Consider the following 24,469-nt stretch of genomic DNA (forward strand, 5'->3'; position numbering starts at 1 on the left):
AACATCAGTGTCCTTGAAGGTTTTTGAATTGTTATAGAGTTCACATTCCTGATTGCCAATAATTCTGCAATCTCACTATAACTAGTATAAAATGAGGAATGCATTCTTTTGGTTATTAAATGCACAGAACTGTGACAAACAAACTAAAGAATAAAACATTGCTGATATTGAAGAAGAGGCTGCATTTTAGCAACAGTGTGAGGTTTATCTCAAAACCAATTTGGTTATTTTTGTGCACTGCCCAAGACATTTTTGATACCTTCGCAGTGGAAGTGTGTAATGTTGACATGACAGAACAGAATTGTAAGCAACACGTTGGGCCACCAAAAGGCTTTGGAAGATTAGAATTATTACTTTCGGATGTGCTGTAAACTGTCCCTTAAATGCTGGCGTTTTCCTTTCAGTATGAAACACAATGAGGTACAAGATTTGTCTTCAAAACAAAACAAAACAAAACAAAACAAAAAAAACAAAACAAACAAAAAAACTAATTGAATAGGTTACAATTTGGTCATAAGGTTTTGAAATGCTTTTACTTTTCTGTCACGTTAGCATGAAGTTTGTGACCCTTTCGTGGACGTTTGTTTTATTTTAATTTTATTATTTGATTAAAACTGTGCTGCAATAGCAAATTGAATCGCAAGGTGTCACTATAATGGCAAGCTGTTTTCCTTCTCATCGTCGGTGTTTCCGCCGCTGTATTTTGTCTTTGCTTGAAGCTGGGAGACGGAGCTCGGCCATAATTTGCTCGTTCGTTTGACGATGGAGCGCGAGTTAATCGGAGACTGAGGATGGCGCATATTTTTTGAAATTCACCACAAGACCGGAATCTAATCATTATTCGTTTTTAATTATTTTGTGACCGTGAACGAACATAAAAATGGGACCAGGCGGTTACCACTCGTGGACAGAGCGACGGGGACGCCCCGCCGTTTGCGTGCTGTTTGTGGTAACGTACTGGAGCCAAGCCTCGGCTCAGATCAAATATTCCATCTCGGAGGAGGTGAAGGTAGGAAGCGTTGTTGGACATATTGCTAAAGACCTGGGAATTAACACGGCTACACTGAGAGATAGGGAGTATCGCATTGTCGGCGGTTCAACTGAAGCCCCTTTTAGTCTGAATCTAGATGACGGGATCCTGTACGTCAGTAAGAAGGTGGACAGGGAAGAGATCTGTGAACGCAGCAACGCGTGCATAATCAACCTAAAAACGGTGTTGGAAAACCCACTAGAAATACACTACGTGTCGGTGGAGGTTCTGGATGTGAACGACCACTCCCCCGCTTTTCCGGAGAAAGAGAAGCGACTTGAGATTTTCGAATCCACGTTACCGGGAGCAAGGTTCCAGCTACAACCTGCCCGCGATCCCGATGGGGGCCAGTTTGCTGTTCAGCAGTACAGACTGACACACAACGACCACTTCCGTTTGGAGGTTAAAGAGCGAGGCGAGGATCGTAAGATGCCCTTTCTGATTTTACAAAAGCAGCTGGACAGAGAGGCCACGAGAGAACACAGGTTAACGCTGACTGCCATTGACGGCGGCAGACCGCCGAAGTCCGGAACAATGGAAATACTCATCCAGGTGCTTGATGTTAACGACAACTCGCCAGTCTTTTCTAAGGACGTATACTCTGCTGTGCTCGATGAAAACTCAGTACCCGGCACACGAGTTATTCAGGTGAATGCCACTGATTTAGATGAAGGTGCAAATAGTGAAATTATTTACTCGTTTGGGGAAGAAGTAGACACACATTTACAGCAGCTGTTTAGCATTGACCCAGTAACAGGTGAAATTAAGGTAACTGGTTTAATTGATTTTGAAGAAAATAAAAGTTTTGAAATTGAAGTACAAGCTACAGATAAGGGCCCTGTCCCCTTTTCTGTCGCCAGAACAGTTGCCATTAAAGTGAATGACATAAATGACAATGCTCCGGAGATTGAGATCACATCATTTTCAAAAACAGTGCCAGAGGATTCTCGAATTGGAACAACTGTGGCTCTAATTAGTGTTAATGATTTAGATTCAGGTTCAAATGGAAAGGTCTCCTGTTTAATAAATGAGGATGTTCCTTTTACCATAACCCCATCCTTACAGGACAATATGTATGCCATAGTAACAAAATCTCAGTTGGACAGAGAAAGAATATCTTTGTATGAACTTACAGTTACTGCAAAGGATAATGGAGAGCCCGCGCTCTCGAATGAGAAGACAATAAGCTTGGTTATTTCAGATGTGAATGACAACCTACCCCAGTTTTCAATGAGCCCGTACACATTCTATGCATATGAAAACAATGACTTATTGTTACCTGTATTTTCAGTAAAAGCAAATGACCGCGATGATGGCGATAATGCATATATTTCATATCATATTCCACGGGATGGTAATGGAGATAATATCGGTGTGTTTTTAAACATCAACTCAGAAACTGGAGATATAATGGCACTAAAGAGTTTTGACTATGAGACCCTGAAAACGTTCCAGTTCCAAGTTGTTGCCACAGACTCTGGAAGTCCGTCACTGAGCAGCAACGTCACAGTGAACGTGTTCATTCTGGATCAGAACGACAACGCTCCAGTCATCCTGTTTCCACTCAGCTCCAACGGCTCTGCTGAAGGTGTGGTGGAGATTCCCCGCAATATGGAGGCAAGGAAGTTGGTGACCAAAGTCAGAGCCTATGACGCTGATATAGGATATAACGGCTGGTTGCTGTTCTCACTGCAGGAAGTGAGTGACCACAGTCTGTTTGGTTTGGACCGCTACACAGGACAGATCAGAACACTTCGCTCCTTCACAGAGACAGACGAGGCTGAGCACAAACTGGTCATACTGGTGAAAGACAATGGCAACGTGTCACTCTCAGCAACAGCCACTGTCACTGTCAAACTGGTGGAGCCCAAAGAGGCTTTTGCTGCTTCTGATGTGAAGAGTTCTGCGATGGATGATGAGGACAGTAATGTGACTTTTTATCTGATGATTACTCTGGGCTCAGTGTCAGTGCTTTTTATCATCAGTATCATAGTGCTGATTGCAATGCAGTGCTCCAAGTCTACAGACTACACCTCTAAATACCTCCAAGAGACAAATTATGATGGGACACTATGTCACAGCATCCAGTACAGATCAGGAGACAAGCGGTACATGTTAGTTGGACCCAGGATGAGTATTGGATCCACTATAGTTCCTGGCAGTCATGCCAACACACTGGTTCTACCTGACAGGAGGAAGACTTCTGATGAGGTAAGATAAATTTGGTCAGAACTTTCAAAGAATGATCCTTTTCACTAAAATGTTTTTTATTTATTTTCACTACAATGAGATGTATTTTAGTTATATGACTCTTCAGATTGTGTAGTTGCACATGACAAAATACAGTGCAAATCCTGCATTAAAATTGCAATGCAGGAATGATATGGACCACTCTCTAAATCCAATACTGAAACTAATTATGAATTATGATGACACAGCGTGTCACAACATCCAGTACAGATTAGGAGAGAAACAGAAAATTTTATTTGGATCCAGATGAACGTTCGGGCATTTCTTTAAATTTTCCAACAACATATCTGCCACTGATCGCACTTGTGGCAGATGTGTTGTTTGCTCTGCCAGTACTGAACTTTGCAGCTCCCTAGCATTTTTTTCTTAGACCAATCTAATGAATAGGAAAAAGTTTGATGGCATAATCAATCACTTCATTTTCATGAGGAAGTGACTATGCCATTAATACCATGTCAAGTCTTTGACGTTGCACACTTCTTTTTTCTCTCGTTGTAAGTGGTGCAATTAGACAATTATGAAGTTGCCTTACTCCTGTTTGTTGCTATATTTACCAATAATGTGGTGTGCATAGTTCTTTTTTTTTTTTTTTAATTCAACTTAGCATTGTTTTGACTGTTCTATCTTCAAGTTTTTCAAGTTTTTTTGGCAGTTGTGTGTATTAAGTTTACCTGTCCCTGTGGCAAACTGATGTGATCACACCTGAGGCTCATTTGTGTTGATTGAGGTTCACTGTCCATGGTGCTGAAAGTTGTTGCTCCTCAGCCTTCTTGCTTTGAACAATGTGATGAACAGAAACGCATTACCTGAAAGTGATGAACTCCGAAAACTTCTTGTTTTATTCACACGTCTTTTTAGTGTTGCAACTTCATTTGCATTTTCACTTTGCAATGCTGGCGTCTTGTAACTTTAAACCTCGTCCAACAACGTGTTATTTTTCGTGAAAAGTGTGTGTGCATTGCTTTCTCAGCTCGCTTGGTGTCACTGCTTGTGGAAACGAGCGACTGTCGGCAGATCGTCCTCTACGTCATCACCCGAATTCTCATATTGCGGCGTAGTGCGCGTTCGGGCGCTGGCTTCCGTGGCTTGACGTGGAATACCGATTATATGATGTTCGCGATTTTCCAGTTTTGTTTTTGAAAGGTACGTTCATATGTAGACTGGACTTCATTTTCATTTGCGTCCTGCTTGTTTTTTAGCCAACATGGCACGACGAGGACGCTGGTGGCTGTTGTGCCTGCTGATCCTCGTTGTTTCGTTGAACCTAACGTTCACCGTTGCCTCGGCTCAGCTACGTTACTCCATTCCAGAAGAGCTCGGCGTGGGTTCTGCTGTTGGAAATATCGCGAAAGATTTAGGAGTGGACGCCAACGCTTTAAATGCCAGAGGATTTCGCATTGTGTCCGGATCGTCCGAGTCTTTGTTCCAGCTGGACAATAACGGGATGTTACGCGTGAACCGGAAAATCGACCGCGAAGAGGTGTGCGAGCGGACCGGTACCTGCAACATCAACATAAAGACGGTGTTAGAAAACCCGTTAGAGGTCCATTACGTCTCCATCGAGATTCTGGATGTGAACGATCACTCTCCCACCTTCCCCGATAACGAGACTAATTTAGAGATTTCAGAATCTGCTTTAAGCGGGGCGCGATTTCAGTTGAAAGGCGCTCGTGATCCCGACAGTGACGTGTTTTCTGTTCAACATTATAAGTTGAGTCAAAATGAACATTTTCGCTTGGAGGTGAAGGATGGAGGGGAAGATGGGAAAATCCCCGTTCTGTTATTGCATAAACCTCTGGACAAAGAAACGGCAGGAAGTCACAGGTTGCTGCTGACAGCCACGGATGGAGGGAAGCCTGCTAAGTCGGGAACTATGGTGATAATTATTAATGTTTTAGACGTAAATGACAACATGCCAGTTTTTTCTAAAGACTCGTATTCCACAGTGCTGTATGAAAATTCACCAATAGGAACAACTGTATTGCAAGTAAACGCCACAGATTTAGATGACGGTTTAAATGGGGAGGTAGTTTATTCATTAGGTAATCATGTTAATGCTAAATTGCGTAAACTATTTGAAGTTGTTCCTGATACAGGTGAAATTATCGTCAAGGGACAGCTAGATTATGAAGTTAAAGACAGATATGAAATTAATATACAGGCATCTGATAAAGGGCCAGTTCCTCTATCAACAGAAAAAAGTGTTGTGATAACCATAGCAGACCTGAATGATAATGCACCTGAGATTGAGGTGATGTCCTTCTCAAAAGCCATTTCTGAGGACTCCAAACCTGGGACAACGGTTGCACTGATCAGTGTAAATGATGATGACTCGGGTGCAAATGGCAAAGTCATCTGCTACATAACAGAGGATGTCCCATTTATTTTAACACCTTCTTTACAAGACAATATGTATTCTGTAGTTACTAAATCCAAGCTGGATAGAGAACTTCAGTCAAACTATGACATTACTATACTTGCTAAAGATGCAGGTGAGCAGGTCCTATCATCTCAAAGGACGATAAGTGTGATTGTGTCTGATGTGAATGATAATATTCCTGAGTTTTCAATGAGTCCGTACACTTTTTATGTTACAGAGAACAATGCTGCAGGAGTGTCTTTATTTTCCGTGAAGGCCCTTGACTGTGATGAGGGGGATAATGCTCGAATATCATACAGCATTGTGAGAAATGAGGAGGGACGTAAAAAAGTGGCATCATTCTTAAATATTAACTCTGAGAGTGGAGACATCCTCGCTCTTAAGAGCTTTGACTATGAGACTTTGAAAAAATTCCAGTTCCAAGTTGTTGCCACAGACTCTGGAAGTCCGTCACTGAGCAGCAACATCACAGTGAACGTGTTCATTCTGGACCAGAACGACAACGCTCCAGTCATCCTGTTTCCACTCAGCTCCAACGGCTCTGCTGAAGGTGTGGTGGAGATTCCCCGCAATATGGAGGCAAGGAAGTTGGTGACCAAAGTCAGAGCCTATGACGCTGATATAGGATATAACGGCTGGTTGCTGTTCTCACTGCAGGAAGTGAGTGACCACAGTCTGTTTGGTTTGGACCGCTACACAGGACAGATCAGAACACTTCGCTCCTTCACAGAGACAGACGAGGCTGAGCACAAACTGGTCATACTGGTGAAAGACAATGGCAACGTGTCACTCTCAGCAACAGCCAGTGTCACTGTCAAACTGGTGGAGCCCAAAGAGGCTTTTGCTGCTTCTGATGTGAAGAGTTCTGCGACGGATGATGAGGACAGTAATGTGACTTTTTATCTGATGATAACTTTGGGCTCAGTGTCAGTGCTTTTTATCATCAGTATCATAGTGCTGATTGCAATGCAGTGCTCCAAGTCTACAGACTACACCTCTAAATACCTCCAAGAGACAAATTATGATGGGACACTGTGTCACAGCATCCAGTACAGATCAGGAGACAAGCGGTACATGTTAGTTGGACCCAGGATGAGTATTGGATCCACTATAGTTCCTGGCAGTCATGCAAACACACTGGTTCTTCCTGATAGGAGGAAGACTTCTGATGAGGTAAGATAAATTTGGTCAGAATTTTCAAATAATGATCCTTTTCCCAAAAATGTTTCTTTTTAATCTATTTTCACTATATTGCATTCTATTTTGGTTTTGTGACTCTTCAGAGAGTGTGTTATTGAATTTCTACAGGTACATTGTAATTGTATTTACTCTTAGTGAAATTATTTTTTTAACACTACACATGACAAATTACAGTGCAGATCCTTCTTTAAAATTGCAATGCAATAATGATACAGACTACTCTCCAAATCCAATACTGAGATTGATTATGATGACACACTGTGTCACAGCATCCAGTAACTATCAGGAGTGAAACATGACAATTTATTTGGATCCACATGAATGTTCAGGCATTTCTTCAAATTTTCCATTGTTGCCACTGATGTGCTCACACTCGTGGTAGATGTGTTGTCTCTTGTTTGCTGTGTTAATGCAGAACTTTGCAGCTCCAAATCATTTTCAGAGCAATCTGATTAATAGTAACAAGTTTGCTGTAGATAATGAACATAATTATGAAGTCATATGACGTTGCAGCCTGTACCTTTGTTTTATTTTTATTTTTTTCCCACTTCAAAGCAGTGCATTTAGAAAATTTTTAAGTTGCACCCTTACGCATGTTTGGCATCTTTATTTACCCATACTGTGGTGTGCATAGTTCTTAAAACTTTGTACTGTTTTGACTGTTCTTTCTTGAACTTGTTTGGCAGTTGTGTGTATTAATTTTGCCAGACCCTGTGAGCAACTGATGTGATCACACCTAAGGCTCATTTGTGTTGATTGATTTTCACTGTCCATGGTGCTGAAAGTTGTTGCTCCTGTGCCTTCTTGCTTTGAACATTGTGCTGAATATGAACACGTTTGTTGAACGTCATGAACTTCGAAGACTTCTTTTTTTTTATTCAAACGCCTTTACAGTGTTGCAACTTCATATGCGTCTTGAAGTTGCAATGCTGGCGTCTTGTAACTTTAAACCTTGTCCAACAATGTGTTATTTGTCGTGAAACGTGTGTGTGCATTGCTTTCTCAGCTCGCTTGGTGTCACTGCTTGTAGAAACGAGCGACTGTCGGCAGATCGTCCTCTACGTCATCACCCAAATGCTATTTTGCGGCGTGGTGCGCGTTCGGGCGCTGGCTTCCGTGGCTTGACGTGGAATACCGATTATATGATGTTCGCGATTTTCCAGTTTTGTTTTTGAAAGGCACGTTCATTTGTGGACTGGATTTCATTTTCATTTGCGTCCTGCTTGTTTTTTTTTAGCCAACATGGCGCGACGAGGACGCTGGTGGCTGTTGTGCCTGCTGATCCTCGTTGTTTCGTTGAACCTAACGTTCACCGTTGCCTCGGCTCAGCTACGTTACTCCATTCCGGAAGAGCTCGGCGTGGGTTCTGCTGTTGGAAATATCGCGAAAGATTTAGGAGTGGACGCCAGCGCTTTAAATGCCAGAGGATTTCGCATCGTGTCCGGATCGTCCGAGTCTTTGTTCCAGCTGGACAATAACGGGATGTTACGCGTGAACCGGAAAATCGACCGCGAAGAGGTGTGCGAGCGGACCGGTACCTGCAACGTCAACATAAAGACGGTGTTAGAAAACCCGTTAGAGGTGCATTACGTCTCCATCGAGATTCTGGATGTGAACGATCACTCTCCCACCTTCCCCGAAAACGAGACTAATTTAGAGATTTCAGAATCTGCTTTAAGCGGGGCACGATTTCAGTTGCAAGGCGCTCGTGATCCCGACAGTGACGTGTTTTCTGTTCAACATTATAAGTTGAGTCAAAATGAACATTTTCGCTTGGAGGTGAAGGATAGAGGGGAAGATGGGAAAATTCCCTTGTTGTTATTGCATAAACCTCTGGACAGAGAATCGGCAGGAAGTCACAGGTTGTTGCTGACAGCCACGGATGGAGGGAAGCCTGCTAAGTCGGGAAGTATGACCATCATTGTTAATGTTATAGACGTAAATGACAACATGCCAGTTTTTTCTAAAGACTCATATTCCACAGTGCTGTATGAAAATTCACCAATAGGAACAACTGTATTGCAAGTCAATGCCACAGATTTAGATGATGGGTTAAATGGGGAGGTAGTTTATTCATTTGGCAATAATGTAAATACTAAATTGCGTAAACTATTTGAAGTTGTTCCTGACACAGGTGAAATTATTGTAAAGGGACAAGTAGATTATGAAGTTAAAGACAGATATGAAATTGATATAAAGGCATCTGATAAAGGGCCAGTTCCTCTATCAACCGAAAAAAGTGTTGTGATAACCATAGCAGACCTGAATGATAACGCACCTGAGATTGAGGTGATGTCCTTCTCAAAAGTCATTGCTGAGGACTCCAAACCTGGGACAACGGTTGCACTGATCAGTGTAAATGATGATGACTCAGGTGCAAATGGCAAAGTCATCTCCTACATAACAGAGGATGTCCCATTTATTTTAACACCTTCTTTACAAGACAATATGTATTCTGTAGTTACTAAATCCAAGCTGGATAGAGAACTTCAGTCAAACTATGACATTACTATACTTGCTAAAGATGCAGGTGAGCAGGTCCTATCATCTCAAAGGACGATAAGTTTGACTGTGTCTGATGTGAATGATAATGTTCCGGAGTTTTCAACTAGTCCGTACACTTTTTATGTGACAGAGAACAATGCTGCGGGAGTGTCTTTATTTTCAGTGAAGGCCCTTGATTGTGATGAGGGGGATAATGCTCGAATATCATACAGCATTGTGAGAAATGAGGAGGGACGTAAAAAAGTGGCATCATTCTTAAATATTAACTCTGAGAGTGGAGACATCCTCGCTCTTAAGAGTTTTGACTATGAGACTCTGAAAAAATTCCACTTCCAAGTTGTTGCCACAGACTCTGGAGGTCCATCACTGAGCAGCAACGTCACAGTGAACGTGTTCATTCTGGACCAGAACGACAACGCTCCAGTCATCCTGTTTCCACTCAGCTCCAATGGCTCTGCTGAAGGTGTGGTGGAGATTCCCCGCAATATGGAGGCAAGGAAGTTGGTGACCAAAGTCAGAGCCTATGACGCTGATATAGGATATAACGGCTGGTTGCTGTTCTCACTGCAGGAAGTGAGTGACCACAGTCTGTTTGGTTTGGACCGCTACACAGGACAGATCAGAACACTTCGCTCCTTCACAGAGACAGACGAGGCTGAGCACAAACTGGTCATACTGGTGAAAGACAATGGCAACGTGTCACTCTCAGCAACAGCCACTGTCACTGTGAAACTGGTGGAGCCCAAAGAGGCTTTTGCTGCTTCTGATGTGAAGAGTTCTGCGACGGATGATGAGGACAGTAATGTGACTTTTTATCTGATGATAACTCTGGGCTCAGTGTCACTGCTTTTTATCATCAGTATCATAGTGCTGATTGCAATGCAGTGCTCCAAGTCTACAGACTACACCTCTAAATACCTCCAAGAGACAAATTATGATGGGACACTATGTCACAGCATCCAGTACAGATCAGGAGACAAGCGGTACATGTTAGTTGGACCCAGGATGAGTATTGGATCCACTATAGTTCCTGGCAGTCATGCAAACACACTGGTTCTTCCTGATAGGAGGAAGACTTCTGATGAGGTAAGATAAATTTGGTCAGAACTTTCAAATAATTATCCTTTTCATAAAAATGTTTTCATCTATTTTCACTATATTGTGATGCATTTTGGTTGTGTGACTCTTCAGAGTGTGTAGTTTCAGATAAGGTTGGGGTTATTGCATTTCTACAGGTACATTGTAATTTTATTTACTCTTAGTGAAATTATTTTTTTAACACTACACATGACACATTACTGCGCAGATCCTGCATAAAAATTGCAATGCAATAATGATGCAGACTACTCTCCAAATCCAATACTGAGATTGATTATGATGACACACTGTGTCACAGTATCCAGTAATGATCAGTGGAGAAACGGACAACTTATTTGGATCCAGATGAACGTTCAGGCATTTTTTCAAATTTTCCATAGTTGCCACTGATGTGGTCACACTTGTTGCAGATGTGTTGTTTCTTGTTTGCTGTGTTAATGCAGAACTTTGAAGTTCCCAATCATTTTTCAGAGCAATCTGGTTAATAGGAACAAGTTTGCTGTAGATAATGAACATAATTATGAAGTCATATGACGTTGCAGCCTGTACCTTTGTTTTAGGGGTTTTTTTCACGCCAAATTTTTGCATTTACACAATTTTTAAGTTGCACCCTGACACGTTTGGCATCTTTATTTACCCATACTGTGGTGTGCATAGTTCTTAAAACTTTACACTGTTTCGACTGTTCTATCTTGAACTTTTTTGGCAGTTGTGTGTATTAAGTTTCCCTGTCCCTGTGAGCAACTGTTGTGATCACTCCTGAGGCTCATTTGTGTTGATTGAGGTTCACTGTCCATGGTGCTGAAGGTTGTTGCTCCTGTGCCTTCTTGCTTTGAACATTGTGCTGAATATGAACACGTTTGTTGAACGTCATGAACTTCCAAAACTTCTTTTTTTTTTTTTTATTCTAACGCCTTTACAGTGTTGCAACTTCATATGCGTCTTGAAGTTGCAATGCTGGCGTCTTGTAACTTTAAACCTCGTCCAACAATGTGTTATTTGTCGTGAAACGTGTGTGTGCATTGCTTTCTCAGCTCGCTTGGTGTCACTGCTTGTAGAAACGAGCGACTGTCGGCAGATCGTCCTCTACGTCATCACCCAAATGCTATTTTGCGGCGTGGTGCGCGTTCGGGCGCTGGCTTCCGTGGCTTGACGTGGAATACCGATTATATGATGTTCGCGATTTTCCAGTTTTGTTTTTGAAAGGCACGTTCATTTGTGGACTGGATTTCATTTTCATTTGCGTCCTGCTTGTTTTTTAGCCAACATGGCACGACGAGGACGCTGGTGGCTGTTGTGCCTGCTGATCCTCGTTGTTTCGTTGAACCTAACGTTCACCGTTGCCTCGGCTCAGCTACGTTACTCCATTCCAGAAGAGCTCGGCGTGGGTTCTGCTGTTGGAAATATCGCGAAAGATTTAGGAGTGGACGCCAACGCTTTAAATGCCAGAGGATTTCGCATCGTGTCCGGATCGTCCGAGTCTTTGTTCCAGCTGGACAATAACGGGATGTTACGCGTGAACCGGAAAATCGACCGCGAAGAGGTGTGCGAGCGGACCGGTACCTGCAACGTCAACATAAAGACGGTGTTAGAAAACCCGTTAGAGGTGCATTACGTCTCCATCGAGATTCTGGATGTGAACGATCACTCTCCCACCTTCCCCGAAAACGAGACTAATTTAGAGATTTCAGAATCTGCTTTAAGCGGGGCACGATTTCAGTTGCAAGGCGCTCGTGATCCCGACAGTGACGTGTTTTCTGTTCAACATTATAAGTTGAGTCAAAATGAACATTTTCGCTTGGAGGTGAAGGATGGAGGGGACGATGGGAAAGTTCCCGTGTTGTTATTGCATAAACCTCTGGACAGAGAATCGGCAGGAAGTCACAGATTGCTGCTGACCGCCACGGATGGAGGGAAGCCTGCTAAGTCAGGAACTATGGTGATAATTATTAATGTTTTAGACGTAAATGACAACATGCCAGTTTTTGCCAAAGACTCGTATTCTACGGTGCTGTATGAAAATTCACCTGTTGGCACAACTGTATTGCAAGTCAATGCCACAGATTTAGATGATGGTTTAAATGGGGAGGTAGTTTATTCATTAGGTAATCATGTTAATGCTAAATTGCGTAAACTATTTGAAGTTGTTCCTGACACAGGTGAAATTATTGTCAAGGGACTACTAGATTATGAAGTTAAAGACAGATATGAAATAAATATAAAGGCATCTGATAAAGGCACAGTTCCTCTATCAACCGAAAAAAGTGTTGTGATAACCATAGCAGACCTGAATGATAACGCACCTGAGATTGAGGTGATGTCCTTCTCAAAAGCCATTTCTGAGGACTCCAAACCTGGGACAACGGTTGCACTGATCAGTGTAAATGACGATGACTCAGGTGCAAATGGCAAAGTCATCTGCTACATAACAGAGGATGTCCCATTTATTTTAACACCTTCTTTACAAGACAATATGTATTCTGTAGTTACTAAATCCAAGCTGGATAGAGAACTTCAGTCAAACTATGACATTACTATACTTGCTAAAGATGCAGGTGAGCAGGTCCTATCGTCTCAAAGGACGATAAGTGTGATTGTGTCTGATGTGAATGATAATGTTCCGGAGTTTTCAATGAGTCCGTACACTTTTTATGTTACAGAGAACAATGCTGCAGGAGTGTCTTTATTTTCAGTGAAGGCCCTTGATTGTGATGAGGGGGATAATGCTCGAATATCATACAGCATTGTGAGAAATGAGGAGGGACGTAAAAAAGTGGCATCATTCTTAAATATTAACTCAGAAACTGGCGATATAATGGCACTAAAGAGCTTTGACTATGAGACTCTGAAAAAATTCCACTTCCAAGTTGTTGCCACAGACTCTGGAAGTCCATCACTGAGCAGCAACGTCACAGTGAACGTGTTCATTCTGGACCAGAACGACAACGCTCCAGTCATCCTGTTTCCACTCAGCTCCAACAGCTCTGCTGAAGGTGTGGTGGAGATTCCCCGCAATATGGAGGCAAGGAAGTTGGTGACCAAAGTCAGAGCCTATGACGCTGATATAGGATATAACGGCTGGTTGCTGTTCTCACTGCAGGAAGTGAGTGACCACAGTCTGTTTGGTTTGGACCGCTACACAGGACAGATCAGAACACTTCGCTCCTTCACAGAGACAGACGAGGCTGAGCACAAACTGGTCATACTGGTGAAAGACAATGGCAACGTGTCACTCTCAGCAACAGCCAGTGTCACTGTCAAACTGGTGGAGCCCAAAGAGGCTTTTGCTGCTTCTGATGTGAAGAGTTCTGCGACGGATGATGAGGACAGTAATGTGACTTTTTATCTGATGATAACTTTGGGCTCAGTGTCAGTGCTTTTTATCATCAGTATCATAGTGCTGATTGCAATGCAGTGCTCCAAGTCTACAGACTACACCTCTAAATACCTCCAAGAGACAAATTATGATGGGACACTATGTCACAGCATCCAGTACAGATCAGGAGACAAGCGGTACATGTTAGTTGGACCCAGGATGAGTATTGGATCCACTATAGTTCCTGGCAGTCATGCCAACACACTGGTTCTCCCTGACAGGAGGAAGACTTCTGATGAGGTAAGAAAGATACTTTTGGTTAGATTTTGTTCTTGGTCACATGCAGGCCTCATTTGACTTGATAGGAATCATGAGGGAGTGACTTCAGTACAGTTCATTTTTGAGGTTCAAAGTATGGTTGGTTTTTTTCATATGTCAGTATTGTCTATTTTCAGACAATATGATTTTATGATGTGATAATGTGAGTTCATTACTTGCATTATTGTCTCAGTTGATAAAGCTGCCATTAATGATGTGCTATGATATTCTTATTTAATTTTCTTTGTCATGTCAAAAGAAATTCTTTAAGTTGAACCTTTCTCTGAAAGACTTAGTGGGTCAGAATGATTGTTTTATGACTTCTTTCAGACCAGTGAATAGTGTGCACTCTAGGCGCTGAGCACCTCCAGCTATAAATAATTTAAAATGTTCCTTGTCTATTTTAGGCCAAAAGGGGTTATCTCATGAGAGGTCATATAAATTCATAATTTGAGCAGACCTTATCGGGAAAATATGGACATTGAAAGGAACTTCCGGATCCCAATCCATATATAGTCAGTCAAAAGCATTATGTTGCAATACATTTTTATTCATTTTTTTCCTGCTGCTTTATGCAGCCATCTATGAGGGATGTTGCGTGTATCAGACAACGTAGCTGACCGACTGACTGAGGTCCGTGCTCACTGGTGTGGTTACGATGATTCAGTGGTCCGTCAATGGCTGCAGCGATGACAGAGAGGGGGAGTGGGAGCCTGCGGCTGGTGTGCAGTGAATCACAATGTACTGGGAGTCAGGTAGAGATGAAGCACTCTGCTCTGCTTCCACAGGGGTCTATGCTGATTCCCGGACTGCAGAGCAGCAATCAATATAGTTGCTATTTTTAATTTAGTTGACTTTTTTTTGAGCTTCAAAATCCTTGAAGCTGATGTGAAAGAGCGCGTACTGTTTGAGAATAGATGCTCCCACACACACACACATTCTCTCTCGTACAGATGATCCCTTTTCGACTGATTCAAAAAATAGGTCACATTTTATCACATGTGTGTCGGTCGGCATGCTGGGTGGATCCTCTGCTGAACACTGTGCGTTGCCCATAGCAACGCACGAGGAGAGTCGACTGGGTTTGTTCACAGACTTAGCTTCGGCGGTCCTAGCAACAGCAGCGGAAGAGGATGCGGGGGGAGGGTTGGAGAGGGGGAGGAGCAGAGTGGGGGGAGGTGGGGGCTTGTCGAAGTGGCTTTTGTGTTGTTATAGACACCTCGCAATATTTAATGGAAATAGATTCATTTAGATGCTGTGGATTATGATGTGGGAAATCAGGCAACAGATGGTGCACATTTAGCAGCAGTGGTCAAGGCAGTGGCGGCAAAGCTTCTAATTAGATATTTCTGTAGTGCGGGAATAATCTTCTCTCTCTAACAACTGGGTCAACCTTTGATTTTTTTTTATAATACTGATATGTGAAGCGGATGGCATAGGTTGAGGCACTGAGCATCAAGTGAAATAACACAGTTGGAGGATGAACACTGAAGAGAGCTGAACATCAGCTGTGTGTCATGAGCCCTTCAGCTGCGCTGTCTACTTTTATTTTGAAATAGATCCACTTATAGTATGAACAGGCTGCCTCTCTTTGTTTATGCACCTTTTATGTTTCATGTTGCTGGGTGAGGGAAAATCATCTTTTTTTTTTTTTGCAGTGCAGTAACCGCAGTGCTAAGCTGTGCCTGGACAGCAGATGCCTGGAAAAGATTTATTGCAGCGATTAAAATGTATTAAACCTAAAACACGCCGGGCAGTGTGAGTGGATCACGTTGGCTGTCTCTTATTTCACCCCGAGCCAGTTATGAGCGAGAGAGTCACTGACTTCTCTGTCAGTGGTGTTATGTTGCACCCGCATGGCACGTTATGGCGGGGGAGTGAGCAAAATAAGAAGGGGAGAGCGGCAGGATTCTTTGCAAATCACAATGCCAGGCTAACGCGCTGAAGGAAACCTCGATTGTCTGGATCATAGTGTCAACTGACACATTCCTGTGCAGCACTGCAGCAGCAGCAGCAGCAGCAGCAGCAGCAGCAGCAGCAGCAGCAGCAGCAGCAGCAGCAGCAACAACAACATTAAGCACAGCACATCTCTCGTAGTACGGCGCCTGCTCTCTTCCGTGGGGGTGTGGCTGTTTTGCTCCGGGGGCTCTTCATCCGTCTGCCTGGCTGCCTCGGCACATCGGTGCAATTGCGTTTGCATGTTGCGTGTCTCCTCCAGCCTGCCCCACTCACAGTGCAAACACCCTCGTGCTTTATAATGTATGTGTACAATGTAAAGCGGCTGCAATCCTCATTAAGTCGCAGTCAGCGTCACAGTTTCGGAGGCAAGTGAATGAGTCGCATGTCAGAGGCTCAAAGACATAGAGGACGACTGAATCTACTGTATATCTGCTTATGTACATATATATATATTTTTTTAAATAGAGGTTGATCTGCTTTATTTGCACAGAAAACACAACCACATCTTCTCTTTATTTTCTCTTCCCCCCCCCCACAGTTGCTTCTTGTGCTTTTTAGACATGCATTTATGTTGTTTCGTCTCGTTGTCTTTATTAGTCTCTTTGCTACCCAAACAAATTCATTTTAAAAGACCCTAATAAATGTTTTCATGCATGGAGGCTGTCAATTGCAGCGTGCCCTGCTTTGTTTGCTGCTGTTTGCCTTTACGCAATGGCTCCCTCCATCTTTGCAGCGTTGCCCTCTGTGTGCACACCATGCGTTCCTCCTCTCCTCTCCTCTCCTCTCCTCCCCACTCTACGTTGCTGTCACGCTCGGTTTTCCCCTCCCCCCATCTGAGTCTTGGCCTCCTTTTTTGCCACTGCACGTATCGTCTCTGCCCTTCCTTTCGTCTTTCACACACCATCCTTTTCAGCCCCTCTGTCATTTTCTGTCTTTCCTCCCGCCGTCTGCCTCCGTCCCCTGTTCGGCCACATGCTCTTTATCTCTGCGTCTCCGTGCCTCATGCCTGTGGGGGTCACGGCTCGGGATGCCGCGCGTGCTGTTGTGTGTCAGTAGGACACATTCTCTCTCATTGCTGCAGCTTTGTGGGATGATGGCTCCTCTCACATTGGGGTCAGCTGCAGTGATGGTAATCTAATTTACACACACATTGCACACACGCAAAGACACACACACACACACACACACACAAAACAGCTACTATCTTTATGTTCACACTTCCCACACGCTTGCGGTCTGCTCAAATACGCACACGCATGCACGATACATCACATATAGTCTCGTGTGGCTAATCCTGTTTACGGGGAGCCACTTTCACGGGAGTGAAGGGGGACACAGGCTGAGACGGGAGGAACAACAGAGCACAACAAGAAGGTCTTTGGTGATTGGAAGTCACAGAAGTGACTTTGTGAAAGATCAGATGTCTGTTGTGCAGAGAGTAAAAGGTCAAATGTGATGTTTTTCCCCAGGATTTTGGAGTGGACTCTCAATTTAATAATTAATTAAAATACATTAAGAATTGCACAGACAACTCTTAAACTTTCGCAATAGTGCACTCTGTATTTGTATCTATTAACTTGATTTGCCAACAAAAATCAAACTAGTCTGTTGGTGTGGACGCTTGGCTTGCGCAGTGTTTTCTTTTCTGCAGTTTTCTGTGTTTTTTTTTCTAAAAAGTCTTTCTTTCCTTTTCCTCAGCAGTTCTGCAATTAGACATTGCAAAGACTGTAAGGATGAAGACTTGCTGACATTGCGGTGATGAGATGTTGAGTTGAAACATTGTATATTGTTCTACAAAAAAACAACTATGTTGGTCATAAATGTGTGCTTTTGGCTTTTGCGAGCTGGGAATTGTGTACCTGTGTCTTGCAGCTTTTCCTCTCTGTAGTTAAATAGGAAATGTATTGTTGTTATTGTTAAATTATATTAAAGCAGGAGGTTGCTTCTAACATCAGCAAGTTGCTACATGACAAGAGAAATATATCTCCTCTATATGAAATTAGAGCATTTATATTCCTAATTGTATTATTTTGCTCATTGTTGTATGCTGAAACGTAGTAGGAAAAAAAAGCGACTTATGAGCTTTTTGTGACTGCAACTGTCTGAGAATCATAATAAGGTGGGGCAACATGCACTTTTCATTTGTTTTTCTGAAGAGTTAATAGGGGTAAAATCAGTGTCAGTGGGTCAAAATTTGCATTGCAGGCGGCCGTCGGGCTGTTAACTTCAGGCCAAGACTCCTGGCTCAGCTCCTTGCACTCTTGTCATTTGTCCTGGAACACGATGAGACTGGTTCAGAGCCATGTGTGGCTTTGATGTGAGGCTTGTCACCGCTCTCACTTATGTAGGTCAGACCTGGATCTTCCACGCTGATAAGGAGACCTGCCCTTTTTATTTTCATTTGCCTGATCTGGTTACCTCAATTCACTGGGAATAGTCATGATTTAAGCGATTCATTTTTTTTCTCTCTCTTTGTTACTGGTCACTCCCCCCTTTTATGCCTGTTAAAGTATGAGTGGGTCTGACCCTTTGTCCTCACTACCACAGAGTTATATAAGCCCTCAGTTTCATTAGGTTTCACTCCATTGACTCATGGCCGTGTGGACTCGGGCATGTTGGATGCTGCAGCAGCTGAATCGAGTCGTTATGGCTTCACCTGAAGGTCATTGCCATTGGATGTACTTGTGAGCTCTTCAACACTAATAAATTAAGTGTGCTAACTTTTTTCCCCCTCTTTTAAAAAAAACAAACAAAACTCAATTCATTCTGCTGTGCTGAAATCTAAAAATGATATCAAAAAGATGTCAAGAAACAATGCAGTCGGTCTAGCCATGTGTCTTCCTGTCTGATGTAATAACTGATGCTCTGTTAGCTGCGGCTAGGCCCCTGTGCTATTTTTACAGCTTTTTTTTTCTCCCTGAATCAACAGAGATTAGAACAGATGTGGGTCTGCACTCCTCTTGTTCAGCATCAGCATTCATTCAGACACAACATCTGCCGCTCTGCTTAGGTCATTGCTGCGTGCCCGCAGGATTGGACTGACGCAGGGGTCAAAGCAAGAGCGCGCGCACAACTGCCAGCAACACGGAGTAAAACTTGTTGAAATACAGAAAACTCTCGTTTCAGGTTAAGGCTGCCGCGAAGGTACAGGTGTCACATATCCTGAAAACTAGAATCATGTTATGAGATGAAGCACGCATACAGACACACAGAATCCATACAGGTGTTTGAAGGGAAATCAGTGTTTTTGTTGAGGGGTTCACCATCACTTTCCCCGCGTTGTTCCCTCCGAGTGTCTGACTGTAGTGGTTGGTGGCTGTGGCCTAGTTAGATTAAAACCCCATGCTGTTTTTATTTAGAGTTACACACTGATGAGATCAGAGGGGTCCACTCTGAAGCTGCAATGTTCTATGCTCCCCTTTCTAATGCCACAACTAATCACGCTGGGTAAATGTTTTGCCTTTGAGTAAGAGAGTGCGTTGTTTTTTAGGGGTCGGCGCATGAAGGAAGCTGATTTTACTGTAAACTGTTTCTCTCTGATTTTGACAATTTGTATGAGCTCTCAGTTTTGTGCCATTAATTAAAACAGCACAGACTGTTTATTAAGTGGTCTGGTCACAAATAGCTGGTATTTGTGTCACGGAAAGGCACATTGCTGCAAAAAGAAGGTGTTTACCTCCTTGCGTGAAGCATGTAACTGTTCCTGCGTGTGTGTGCGCGCATACACACACACACACACTCTATCTATCTATCTATCTATCTATCTATCTACACACACATACACACACACTATCTATCTATCTATCTACACACACATACACACACACTATCTATCTATCTATCTACACACACACACACACACACACACACACACACACACACACACACACACACACAATAAATATATATATATATATATATTAAATATATATTACTGCACCTGGTCATCTTTTTGTGCATGCACCAGTGAGCTGTTACATACAAAGGGTGAGTCATCTCATCCCACATGTAGCTTTTTATTTTTGTGGAGCAATACTGCTGCGTTTTATTCTTAGCTGAACCATCTGTCATGACGAAATGAACTTTGGCATTTGGGCTAAGTGAGCGATAAGGTGTTCCGCTAGCTTGCGGACACTTAAAGGACAGTGTGTGTAGGTGGATGGATTGGCGAATGCCCCGACACATTTCCCGCCATCTTGCGGTGGGTGCAGCGTATGAATATAAGAATGAGACATGGGTGTGGAAGATGAGTACGACTGCTGTAAGCCTGATTCAGATCCCGCTCTCTCCTCCCACCGACTGGCTCTCCCTCGCTATTCCCCACCGCCTTTGTTCTCATCATCTCTACCCCATTTCTCTCCTGTATCAAATGTGTTCCTTCTGGTTATCACCTCATTCCCTAATATTGTTTTTTTTAGTTGTTGTTGTTTTTTTTTTTTTTTCGAAATCTCTGCATTATAATCCTTGCAAGAAGAAAATCTTGTTCGCTGATTTTATTTATCACTCCTATCGTCCTCCTACACATCCACATATTCCACTGTCTGCTCCTTCTCCTTATGCCCCCTCCTGTATCGTCATGTAACTGCAAGCTGTTTAAAAAATGGCTGAAACTTATAACACAGGGTTGCTTTCGCCTTCATTTCTTCTTAACTGCTGATTGTCATCTCAGTATATTGTGTTATTTGTGAGTGCCCTTTCTTGCATCTCTCTGTTTCCATTGCTCAGTAGAAACTGGAACTGTGACAAGAGCTGAATGCGTTACACATTATTATTATTATTATTATTATTATTATTATTATTATTATTATTATTGTTATTGTTATTATTATTTTTACCTCCTACATCAGCTGTAGAGAGATGTAAGTCTCTGCAAAAAGTTTAACGCGTGTCCCCTTCAGACAAATCCTGGAAGTGAGCATTTTAGTTAATTGTTGTTAGACGTAGTTGGCTTTTACATCTATGAATGCCTATAAGGCAGAGAGACTACAGGAGCAGAGTTCTCCATCCATTAGAGTTTGATTTGGATAACATTCCCTTATATATTTTTTTTCTTATATGTCCTTTATGGTTTTTTTCCTCCCTATGTACAGGTACTACTCGAAAAATTAGAATATCAAGTAAAAGTTTTTTTTTTATTTTGGCAATTTAACATAAAAGACGAAACCAACAAATTTTATTGAGCCATAACTCGCAAATTGACATATCTCAAGCAGTTCCTTGTTGTAACTTTGCTGATTAAAATTTTCAGCTTATCAAAACCACAAACCCACAAACTAATTTTCTGAGTTTTTGAATTTAATCTTTTTTTAAGCTGCAAGACCTGATCAGCAAAACACAAAGAAATAAAATATTCTTTGTGTATATATATATATATAAAATATATTGATTTGCATATTATTCGTTTATATAATATGTCAAATTCACCTTTTAAGTTGAATTGCAGAAATGCAACAACCTTTTCAGATATTCTAATTTTCTGGGTAGTACCTGTAAACTCTGGTTTTAAGTTTCATTGACACCAATGAAAAATCATGTTTTTTGTTTTTTAATGCTCAATAAATGAAGGCAAACTGTTTGGCATTGTTTCATTTCTAGTTAGGTTTTGTCTTAGATATACTTTGATGTGTTTATTATTTGAAGGTTCCCTCTGAACTTTGTGGATTTGACGATATGCTGCACTGTGTTATAAGGATCAACATGTGTCACATGGTAATGGTGTCAGTGAAGACTGTTGATTGATTTGCCATACTTATCTCGTCATGTCTACTCCATAGTGCTGTGCTCATAGGCTGTCATGCAGGCATTTGTTATGAGAGTTGTAAGATTTGTTGTCACTGATGGAAGTGATAAATAAGCTCTTATTTCCCCCCCACACTTTTAACACCTATTCAGCTCTTCATGTTACTGTCATCAAAATCTCTACCTCATTTCCTGTTTTAAAACGACATTTTTTGAAAAGTTCTGCGTTCACATATTTAAACAAATGTTATCTCACGCGCTTTCTCGATCAGTCAAATAGATATATTATGTCAATACTACATTATGTTGAATGTGGATATTGACTTAGTTCTGTTGTGTCACAATATATACTACTTTGTGTATTTCATTCAGGCTATATCAGCAGCAGTTTTACAAAAACATTATGATGCAAACTAAAACCAAATCTTCCTGTGAGTACTGGTCCAAACCTATGACTCAAATTACAGTTAATGAATTGAGAATCTGCCTAATGTGAACACTGGCCAGTTTGGTCTGCTTGTTTACCGAAGACAGTAAAAAGGGATCTGCGGGATAAGACTGGAGTGTAAGTGTTCCCTAAGCTCTTGTTTACTCCCTAATGTCTGCATTAATCCAAACTCACTTTGTCCTTCAACTGCTGGAGGAGTGGAAAATAAAGGTTGTGCTTTGGGGCAGAGATAACCTGTAAATTACTGAGATGTTTACTCAGTGAATAGAATAAATACCTGCACATTTTGATACTTTGTTATTGTAGAACTGTGTATCATAGCTTCAGAAAAAGTACAGTTTTTTGGTTTATATCACAAACATTTCCTCACGTGTGCTACTGTACATTTGTTAAGGAATTCTCTATGATGGTGTCAGTATTACTAGTCGTCATGGATTATGGCTTTAGCAGGGTCTGCAACGTGATAATTCTCCTGTGTTGCTCCTCTAATGCGATTAGGTGGAATCATCTTAACGATGCCATGAAGAGAAGCTTTGAAAGGGCAACAGCTCAGACTGAAACTTAGAACGTCACTCACCCTAAAGTTTTAGTGGCACGCGCGTCACTTCTGTGTTTGATTTCCTCACCGTTTGTGTTCATGTGCATTTTGTCTCTGTCTTTTCTCTCTGAAAAGACTTTCATTAACATTTGCATAGGAGCCACTATAAGTGGTAATACATTTCAGCAAACTCAACTCTTCAGACAAACTGCTCACCTTAAAGCTGAAACCCACATGAATGTTGCGCTTCTGTCCTCATCATCCTAACCCCATTTACAGGGCCATCTGTCGCTACACATGCTAGGCTGCTGTCTTTGTGCCTCTTTAAGTTTTGATGCTGATGAAAGTGGAAGAAGGTGTTTTCTATCTTTAGACAGCAGGAACAGACTGGGTTCTGATGCTTGCTAGTCAAGGCATTCGTTTTGAATAGTGATTTTCATTTTCTGAGGAAAGTAGAGCAACCTCTCAAAGCGATGTCAGCCTTCTTCCAATGTCAGATTCTCTGCCGGCCCGTATCCCCCTCTATTATTTAGACTGTGCTATGTGTGTGTATATATTTAGAGAAATAGGCCAAGTCCGGGTGCAGCAGGCCGGCACCTGCAGTGCACTTTTCACACTGCACTAACTGCTGCCATCTTGGTACTGCATGACTAATGAGAAAGTAAAAATAGATGATGAACAATGTCATGTTCTTGCGTACAGGTGTGCCTTACAGATGTATGAGAAATTGAAGAAAGAGGGAAAAAATGAGCATGTGTCTCTCCTGGCTGTGATTTGCCTTTCGCAGGTTATCCGCGGGTATTATAACACAGTGGACTGTTGCACTCATGGATGTATCCCTCTGCATTTCCCCTTCAGTCTTATATTTATTTGGCTAGATGAGAGTGAGCTGAGATGCACACACATCTTCAACAGCATCTTTGAGAGCTGACATTTTAATATCCATAGCCAGGGGAAACGTGTGGCAGGCGACAAGAGTGCCAGTATATCTGTTCCCCGCGTACTGCTTTCAAGTGTGTGAACTTGCTAACCTAATATACTGCTTTATAACATTCACTGCAGCTGACATAAATGTGTGCCTGTTTGTGCAGGTGGAATTTGCTGCTGAGAACAAAGGATCGGGTTAAAAAGCTCCCCCCCGTGGACAAAGCTGGGAATTGTTTGCCCTCGATCAGTGTGTTATGTGTTGCTGTGTGTCAATATAGTCAATGATTTAGTATGTTACCACTCTGTGCCTGTCATTGTATTGACTGGTATTGTTATTTAACCCCTCTATGAGTATTGATCCTCGTATAGTGGGTCCTGTCCTATTTTTCCTTATTTCTGATTGAAGCCAAACACAGTGTCTGTCCCCTCTTCCTGTGCAATACTGATTGACAAATCTAGGTTATCCATGGCTGACAACAACGCTAGATTTATTCTTAATCCCACAAAAAAAATGTTTGCTTTATCCCATTGCTGTGTGTGGATGATAGACAGAGAATAGCACAAGCAAAGGAGACTGTGCAGGGAGTGCATGTAGCCTCTAAAGAAAAAAAAAAAAAAACTCCTTTCCTTACCATATGCAGTGGGTGCTTGTAAAAAAGGGTGGGGTTGGGAGTAAGGGAGGGGCACCAGCAAGGGGCAGCATCAGCATCACTATGGAAACAGGAGGGGATGGATTTAATCAATTATGGCTGCGCCCTGTG

General features: G+C 42.2%; 2 protein-coding genes across 6 annotated transcripts in view; both read left to right on the plus strand.

Annotated features, from left to right (window-relative positions):
• LOC142902032 (protocadherin alpha-C2-like) overlaps positions 1–24,469 on the plus strand; it is a 142,100-nt gene that overhangs the window by 34,895 nt on the left and 82,736 nt on the right. The window contains exon 1 of one of the 5 annotated variants that reach the window (XM_076046819.1): positions 732–3,241. The exons of 2 other annotated variants lie outside the window; for them this stretch is intronic. In XM_076046819.1, coding sequence (XP_075902934.1) covers positions 881–3,241 — 2,361 coding nt within the window. In that variant the 5' untranslated portion in view covers positions 732–880. Of the gene's footprint in view, positions 1–731; positions 3,242–7,974; positions 10,452–11,606; positions 14,080–24,469 lie in introns of those variants that run through there. 2 more of the 5 variants (XM_076046823.1, XM_076046822.1) reach the window with 2 other exon arrangements.
• Positions 4,485–6,842, plus strand: LOC142901683 (protocadherin alpha-8-like). The gene has a single exon (XM_076046302.1). The coding sequence runs from the start codon at positions 4,485–4,487 to the stop codon at positions 6,840–6,842; it is 2,358 nt and encodes a 785-aa protein (XP_075902417.1).

The sequence above is a fragment of the Nelusetta ayraudi genome, unplaced genomic scaffold (genome assembly GCF_046127955.1).
Source record: "Nelusetta ayraudi isolate G7.1 ecotype Tasmania unplaced genomic scaffold, CSIRO-AGI_Nayr_v1 ptg000090l, whole genome shotgun sequence".
Lineage (NCBI taxonomy): Eukaryota > Metazoa > Chordata > Actinopteri > Tetraodontiformes > Monacanthidae > Nelusetta > Nelusetta ayraudi.